Here is an 8,800-nt window from a genome sequence, read left to right on the forward strand (position 1 = left end):
ATAGTCTTCCTGCCAGTTGGGTTAGCAGTTGTCCATGTAGAGGTGTTTTGCTGCTGCGAGAACATTAAGACCATATCCAATGATTCAGTCACACCGATATCCTGGAACAAGAAGATTACCAAGAAGATAGGGTATGTAAAATAAATGCTTTCCAGAACAGAACTGGAAAGTGGAACTCAAAGCCTCTATTTCATTCAGAGAAAGAAAACTGGGAAGAAGCAACAACAGAAGAAGAGATCATGTCTTTCACCTTGAACCCCAGAAAAAGAATATGCGTTTGGCAATATGTGATTGGCTTTGGGAAATAAAAGGTAATGTTCTCTAGCAACATCAAATTTGATGACAGCCTGGACCCACCGCCTGAAGAGCCCATACCCCACTTCAAGAGTGAATAAAAGTCACCAAATTCTTTGCTTCTCAATAGTTCTGGTATCTGGTAAAATAGATATACAGTACAATGTAATTTAAGCACATAATAGTAACACTAAATTGGGGTTCACAGAACAAACGTTAGAAATCTGTTAGAAAAGCATTTTGTCTTTTGTTTTTAATGTTTTCATTTAATGAGCAATAATATATTATGTGCAAGGTACGATAAGAATATATTATATGTAAAGAAGAATATGCAATATAAAATTCACAGATTGTACTGAAAGTTTCAATTAAAGAAAAAACATTTGATTATTCAAACTTCATTTTCAATATATGAAACATTTAAAATGTAATTTAAATTAATGTTCATACAGATTAATGATTATATGTATAATTTGCTGTAATCACCCATGGAAAATGAAGCAAATTCAAAATTGAGCTTTTTATTTAATTTTTAAATTTCTGTACTGATGTATTGTTGGATTTAAATTAGTGGACATACTAATGATTAAAAACAAACAAACTAAGGACATAATAATGAGCCCACACTTCTCTGCTGAAGCTACTGCAGTGAGATGATCCACAGGGTTGAATTAGAGGAATCTTGTGTGGTACGCCCTGTGATCATGCTTTAGACATCCCTCTAGACAATGATAATGACAATGACATCTCTCTCTTTCATTCTACTTTTCTGCCATGTCTCTGCCCTGTCCTCAGTCTTTTATGCATTTCTGATTCTCTAGCGTATATTTATCCTCCTAATTCTTGTTTTTCTCACATATCTGCTTGGCTATCTCTCATTAATCAAATGGCCATGTGAACATTGTATAAAGCATGAAAACAAACATAATCTATTTGAACAGTGGAAGACCCAGCACAATTCTACTGTACCTTAGATGTTTTTTCTCTATCACACCTCATCACTGAGTGCACAGCTTCTGTGACATTACTCCTGATAGCAGTAACAACACTTGAATAGACATGTCGGATATAAAACTACTTTTCCTTTAGTTTAAACTACACTATGATCTATCTCATCCAGGAATGCAAATTCAAAATTCCATTCCTTCCACTGAGTTAATTATTACCCAGACAGACTATGTATTAATGTTCTTCTAAGTATTAATGGTTTTTAATTAAAAAAATAAATTGGAAGTGTTTTGTCCTGTAAACTAGAGTTGTGCACTAAAGATCTCAGTGTCTTTTATTTATGAATGGAAATGCAATTAAATCAAAGTTAATAAACTGACATGCTTCAAAGGGCAGAGGCTACATTTCTCTTAAATGCATACCTTAAAATGCATACAGTACATTCCAATATTAAGTCTATCTTTGATTGAAATTATTTCAAGAAAGCAGAAATAATTTGCACTATGTATAATAGACCTATGTTGAGAATTTTTATAGTACAGTATCTCCTACATCCAGCATAAAGTGTTATGCTTAATAAAATCACATTTAGATTTCATATCATGCATTCCATGATGTACTGTAAAGAATATTAAATATTTAGACAAAAAACTGTTTTGGTTTGCAAAAACCTTAGGATTATTTAAATATTTTTTAACTGATTGACAATTAATTAATCAATCATCATCAAACCTAACTGTGTAGGTATACAAAACAGCAGGTAGGCTGCTGGCATTCACTGTTTAATTATATTTTACAATATAATGTATGCAAGTGATTCAGCATTAAAATATCCTATAGTATGTGACAACATAAAATCTTTAAAAGTGCTGATTGAAGAAAACAGTTGCAATTTCATGTTGTTCTGGTGTTGACCAATGTTTGTACACCATTTAAAAAAAAAGTCACAAAGCGCAGTATTACAGATAGTTAACTTTAAAATGTGAATAGTGGAAAAAACATGAATAGTACATTGAATAATTCTAGTTTATTTCCTATAAATATTTTTACTGGAAAGTAAAAAAAATGCAAAACTGTACACTCTTTATTTAAACTTTAAGAGTTGGTTTTGTTATGAAAATCAGATGTAGCGATTATGGTAAAGTGCTGCGAGACAAGAGATGAGACTCCAAGCTGAATTGTAAGGCGCACGTAGATGTTTGTAGCCTGTTGCATACTTTTCTTTGAAGTCATGTCTGTACTGTACACATACTGTAAATTTAATTTATTTTTCATCCACAAATGCAGGGATTTCTAACTGACTTAGCAATATTAAGGGTGCCAGGACCCTTTTTTCTCCAAAATACGTTCTTTATATCTCCCAGTCCCACCAATGCACTCACAGACCAGACTATCAGAAATCTATCTACTGTAAACATAGATTTATGTCATTCTGGGGTGGTTTTTTCCACTTGCTCATGTTCAATGAATATTATGCTGTGTTATCGCTGGGTAGTTTAAGAATTGTCTATAAAATTGTCACACTGGATTTCTCCAGATAGAATCCAGGATAGACTGGACCACTGGGTTTGATCCAGAAGGTGTAGAGTAAGGTCCCCTTAGCGACGGAAGAACCTCCAGATTTGACTCGAGTCTCTCCCTCCACTGTGTGGAAAGAGAGAGCTCCTCTTTCAAAGTCCAGGCACACCCTCACCGTATGGGGCGGCTTGCGCACGGCGCTCAACTCAAGGCTGGAGTAACGGGATGAGCCCTCGAATGCTAGCAGGTGCTTGCTGTCCCAGCGCAGTGCCCAGGCGATGCAGGAATCCACCCAGGACTGGCCAGGACCCTTGCATGTGGCACCCACCTCCCACTTCCTGGTGCCCTCCAGCTCCACCTCCCAGTAGTGCTGCCCAGTGGAGAATCCCTGGGCGCAGAGGACTTGGGGGTGCAGTCGGAACCGCTCTGGGTGGGAAGGATACGCCAGTCTTTGCTCCTCCCATTTTGCAGATAAGAAATCCCCGCACAGGCTCAGATTGCAGTGAGCGGTGTTGGGGTCCAACGTCAGCTTGGCCTTCTGAAATCCAGAAGCTTTGGCCTTGCTGTCGACCCTTTTAAGCCATCTTCTGGTGGGAGAAGGAGAATCCAGCTTGAGCAGCACTTCCTTATCCTGGCCCTGTTTCCCACAAATGATTTTCCCCAGGGTTCTGGCACAGTTTTGTCCTTCTTTTCTGATCTGGCTGACTGAGGCTCTGTCTAACTCTCGTTTTTGCAGGGTGCATGTCTGGACATGGACATCAGCCTTCAGCAGCTGGCCCAGTATTTTCTGGAAGGACTCGAGAAATTCCCATGGTGCTGTACTTTCTTTTTCAAGCTCTTTTGCTTCCCTGAGCACCTTCTCGGCTGCTGTCCACTTCTCTTCTGTTTCTCTGATGCGCGTGTCCAGACGGGATTCTTGTAGACGCTCCTCAGCCTCGATAGAGTCAAGAACGCTACGTTCCTCTGCCTCGATCATGGCTCTGATCTCCTCAAATATTCCCAAAACTTGCTCCTTCAGCCTATTGCGGTCTGCTTTCAACTGCATCCTGGCTTCCTGCAGCCACCTAACTGTTTCCTGCAGCTGCTCCCACGCCTGTTGCAGCCTCTCTATTTCCCCCATCAAAGCAGCCTTCTTTTCAGCTACCGCCTTATCCAGAGTTTGCAGGGTGTGGCTCTTGTGACCTTCCCAGCATACATTGCACAGGCATTTTCCATGCTGGCGGCAGAAATACTCCCAGGGTTTCCCATGTTCCAGGCAGCAGCCAAACGAAGGCTCCTTCTCCAGTACATCTTGAATGCTGACTTCTGCATGACTTCCTCGGTCAGGTGGAGACCCTCTAGGCTCTGAAAGAGCAGGTAGGTCCTGAGTAGCCCGAAAGCGGTCTATGATGTTGGCAAGCTTGATGTTGCGCTGTGGAATGGGGCACTGCTTGTACACTGCCCGGCACTCGGGGCAGGAGTACCCTTTTCCTGGCTCCTGGCTCTCCCAAGCTCTGTCCAGGCACTTCCTGCAGAAGTTGTGCCCACAGCACAGCAGGACTGGGTCTCTGTAAATGCTCAAACAGATTGAACAATTTAGCTCAGCTTCCAGGTCAGCAGCTGCGGACACAGAGGATGAAATCATTGTCATTTTGCACAACGTTTCCTCTGGAAATAAAAGCACAAGAGACGAACTAAATGAGAAAGTATCTTAATATTAGATAAACACTCCGGTTCTACTCAAGATGCCCTTTCTTTCTATGTTCAATTTTTTGGCAGAGAGGATTATAATTTAGTCTGTGAGCAGATAATCAGTCTCTAGAGTTGTGCCCATAGGGGTTTCAGAGCACAGAAGTGGATTCTCAAAACTGTTTTTAAAATAACATGAGGCAAGAGTGTAGCAATACCAGAAGAGTGGAGCTTTATCTTTTTGCCTTTTTTGGCATTAGTTTGAAGATATGTGTGATACTTCTCATTTTTCTCTCAGGCAAACATCTGAGCACTTTGCTACAGTATTTTAGCATCATAGTTAGATTTCAGTCTGTTTTCTTTGGTAAACTACTCAAATCTCAGTCTCAAAAGACTTAACTATAAACATTTGCTGCATTCGTTTCCATTTCCCCTTAGCAATATTTCATTTGAAAATATCTAGTGCTTTTCCTTCTAATTATTCAGGGCCATTGTAAATCATTCTTTGTATGTTGCAGGACACATCCATGCTAGCCTTCTTTCTAGTTATCTAGTTACCCATCACAAAGGGTGATGGGTGTCTGGAACAAGCTGCCCATTTCTCTAAAATAATCCCATCAGATCTTTAAAGACATAGTGGATGAGAACCTTGAATCACTTGTAGTAATTAAGCAAGATGGGCCAAATGGTCTCCTCTTATTTGTAAGATTTCTGGAATTAATACGATCTTCTTGCAAGCTCTGTTTAAAGCACATCATAAGCTCAAGCTGATTGGAGCTAGGATATTTACTAGAACCACAGCATTTATTAAACACTGGAAGCTGGCTCTGAAATCTTCATTTTTATTTGCCAGTGAGTTCTAAATATTTCTATTGTACTGCATGGCTGACTTTGACACATACTTAGTTACTTTGTATTCAGTTTGGGCTATTTCACTAAAATGTATTTACAGTAGTAGTGAAAACGATAAGCTGCTTGATCTTGATGACTTCTATAGCATGCTCTTCTGGGGGTTACAAAAGCTCTGTGGTTAAACTGTGAACGCAGAGCTGCTGTTGAAAGGGTTGTGGGGTAATGATGTGAGGCAGCAAAGAGGAAGTTGCCTCTGAACAGGGTTTTAGCAACACAAACCCACAGAAAGAACTAGAGGGACACAACCACTGAGCTCATTACACATCAGTTGACTTACAGTAACATGAAAAGTTGTTCCCCTACCAAAAACATTTATTTGACTTTCTAATTACTTAGTTATTGTGGTGTTATATATTCAGCACAACTTGAAACAGTCCTGAACAGGCTAGTATATCTGATGAACGAGCAGCTCAGGATGGGTTTGCTCAATTGGAATGTTCACCCATCTGCACTCATGATGTCTTGGTAGCAGAGGAAGAGAGCAAGTACCATTTTCAGGAACTGTGGATTATTTCCTGTGAAGACTTTCTGAAGGGCTAGATTTTATTTTTTTAGATTTCACTTCATTTTTTAGCAGGACCTTGTAGTGTCCACTTGAAGAAGATCAGCTCCTTCCAACCTTTGTGTCACGAACACAGACTGGAATCCATGTCAGATCTTGTAGAAGACCCTATGCGATGCGGTAAGAGCTGGAGAGAACAGGAGGCATGGTAAAAGGGAACACACAGGGTTTTAATAGTGCACAAAATAATAGTGACAGTCCGTGAGACAGTGTACGGGGAAGACAAAACGGCATACAAATCCAAACGGGTCCAAGGGCAGGTCAAAGCACAGTCCGAGAGTCCATCAACTAGAAATCCATCCTGGGACGCGACAAAGTTAAAATCCCTGGGAGGGGGGAGCACACAGACAAACGAAACATGGAGGTCCAAGGGTGACGGGGCGAGATCCTCCAGACCCCGGGCTCAGGAAGCGGGAGGTGTCGGGGATGAGGCCTATGCCCTCAGGAGACGGACGTAGGGTTTCCTGGTGTTAGGCGGGCCTCGCGACATCTTACCCTAATGATGAGCCCCAAGGATAGGAGGAGCTGGTCTTTAAATAATAACACTAAAAGGGTACACCTGGAGAGCTTAATCACACGAACAATAATGGGAGCAGTGGAGCGCCCTCTAGGGAGGGATGTCAGGCGTGACACTTTGGTTTCATAATACTGTATATAAAATATGCAAAAATTGTTAGAAATGAAAGAAATCCTTTTGGCACATCTAGTTTACATAGTGTTATGCTTTCCCTGCATCTAAAATTGTTGTATTTGAAGTAAATGCAGAAATTTTGAATTCCCAATCCTTTGCACTGTGCTGTGCTCACACTACCAATATACTGTACAGGGTATGGGATTTTGTCCTTTTTGATCAACACTAAACAGCACTTAATCTGCCTTAATGGGATAATTAACTACTTTTCTTTTCTGTATTGCATGTTTTGTTTATACCTCCAATAGAGTCAAAATCCTTTTAGAGGGGGAACTATTCTGAAGGATTAGGATTGAGAGAAAAAGAAGCTTTTGGGGTTTGGATTAGAGTCAATCATTTTGATAATGCTGCTAAAAATAAATATGCTCAATGAATTTAATGATCATTTAATGGACCCAGAGGCATGTAAATCAACTCTCCCATACAGACCTACAGTACAGTATAAAAGCAATAAGAATGTCTCCTTCAAAATAAATGTTTTTTTCAAATTTAGCTATGCATCATACTGTATAGAAAAAAGTCACTCCATACAAAAACAACACTGTAAATTGTAATTGCATGAATTATAGATCTGAATTTTAAATTCTGAAACTCTACACATTTTCATTGTTTTGACCATTATTTATTGAAATGTGAGAAGAAAAATTTTCTGAAAAGAAAATGGAAAAGCAAGTTAATTCTGAGTACATTGTCAAGCAGAGCAAAGCCATGTTTAAAGATACTGTGTCTTTAATGATCACACACATTTCAAGAAGCAAACCGTAGAAAGCTGAGACTGAGAGTGATACAAAAACCTATCAAATGTAAAAATATTGTCATCTCTAGAGTCCACAGGTCTGAGTAGGCCAGAGACTCCTTGTTCTATAAATAGCATTTTGTATGTAGTATGTTGCTTTGTGTGTTGTTTAATTTAAGTTATTGTTAATACATATTTTTTTATCTTAGTCTTCCTCTTATTATTTGCTGTTTTATCAGATCAGTGCCACCTGGATATATTTTTTATTCTATTTTTAGATTTTCTTAGTCATATTTTATAATATAATTATAATTAATATATATTAATATGTTATAAATACATATATATTCTGTATACCCAGGGTTAAAAGCCAGTAAAATTTATTAAAATTATGTTCTTCAGGCTTTTACTGAATTGCACCATTACTTCTTGCACCACTACAAGTGTGTAATAACAAGACTTTGTGGTGTTTGAAAAAACATTCTGGATATCTGTAAATAATTCACACTTTCCCCTTTACAACATGGAAACATGCAAGAGTGAAGAGGTTTACGTGGAAAAAGAAAAATATGACATAAGTAATGCTGAGCATGCTTTACCTTGCGGGTTAACAAAGGCTTTAAAGAACATTGTGATGCAAATATTTACTGTACATCAGACTTCACTACAGTCTAGTGGTGGTTTTGATTTCTTACACCTTAAAACTGAATGATTTTGCTGTTTACTCTGCGTTAAAGTTACACTACTAGTTCAAAAACTAGCCATGGTAATAATTTGCAATTACTTAATCAGTTAATTTTCAAAAATGATTGACATAATGTCACACAGTCAAATCCCTTTATTTGTTGGGGATACATTCCAGAACAGCCAGCAGCCATACTGTATCACCCTGCAGCTCTCAACTGGCTACCCACTGAAGCTAAGCAAGGTTGAGTCTGGTCAGTATCTGGATGAGAGACCTCCTGGGAAGCTATGGTTGTTGCTGGAAGTGGTATTAGTGGGAGCTGCGGGAGGTGCCCACTCTGAGGTCTGTGTAGGTCCTAATGCCCTGGTATAGTGGCGGGGACACTATACTGTAGTGGGCGCCATCTTTCGGATGAGACGTTAAACCGAGGTCCTGACTCTCTGTGGTTATTAAAGATCCCTGCCAGTAATGACCAAACTTAGGTTCATTAGCTGGAACCTGTGTGTGGTTGGAGAGGTGGTTGAACGAAAATCTGAAACAAAGCGAAGGTATTCAAATCGTTTGACAAGAGTGGAGTCTTGGACATAAAGCGAAGGTTGTTATCAAAAAGGGTCGAGAGAGAACTAGAAATCAGGATTGAAGGGTTGAGTAGCTCTAGCCGAGAAAAAGTCTTAGTGGTGAGTGAGGACAGATTGAGGAAAGAGGGTTTAAATAGGAAAGAGCGTGGTATCAATTAGTGCGCGAGTATGTGTGGTGTGGAGTGCGCGTGGGTATGTGGTGATGCTT

At 39.5% G+C, this 8,800-nt stretch overlaps 1 protein-coding gene across 1 annotated transcript; it reads right to left on the reverse strand.

The window, feature by feature from the left end:
• Nucleotides 1-776: 776 nt before the first annotated feature.
• On the reverse strand, nt 777-4,570 carry LOC138241868 (E3 ubiquitin-protein ligase TRIM7-like). The gene has a single exon (XM_069195890.1). It carries the CDS (start codon nt 4,388-4,390, stop codon nt 2,750-2,752), a length of 1,641 nt encoding a protein of 546 aa, XP_069051991.1. The 5' UTR covers nt 4,391-4,570; the 3' UTR covers nt 777-2,749.
• Between the last annotated feature and the right edge of the window lie 4,230 nt (nt 4,571-8,800).

This window comes from Lepisosteus oculatus, chromosome 11 (genome assembly GCF_040954835.1).
Source record: "Lepisosteus oculatus isolate fLepOcu1 chromosome 11, fLepOcu1.hap2, whole genome shotgun sequence".
NCBI lineage: Eukaryota > Metazoa > Chordata > Actinopteri > Semionotiformes > Lepisosteidae > Lepisosteus > Lepisosteus oculatus.

Excerpts from the sequence above, each read along its gene's own strand:
- LOC138241868 (XM_069195890.1), bottom strand. The coding sequence starts at position 4,390 with ATGACAATGATTTCATCCTCTGTGTCCGCAGCTGCTGACCTGGAAGCT.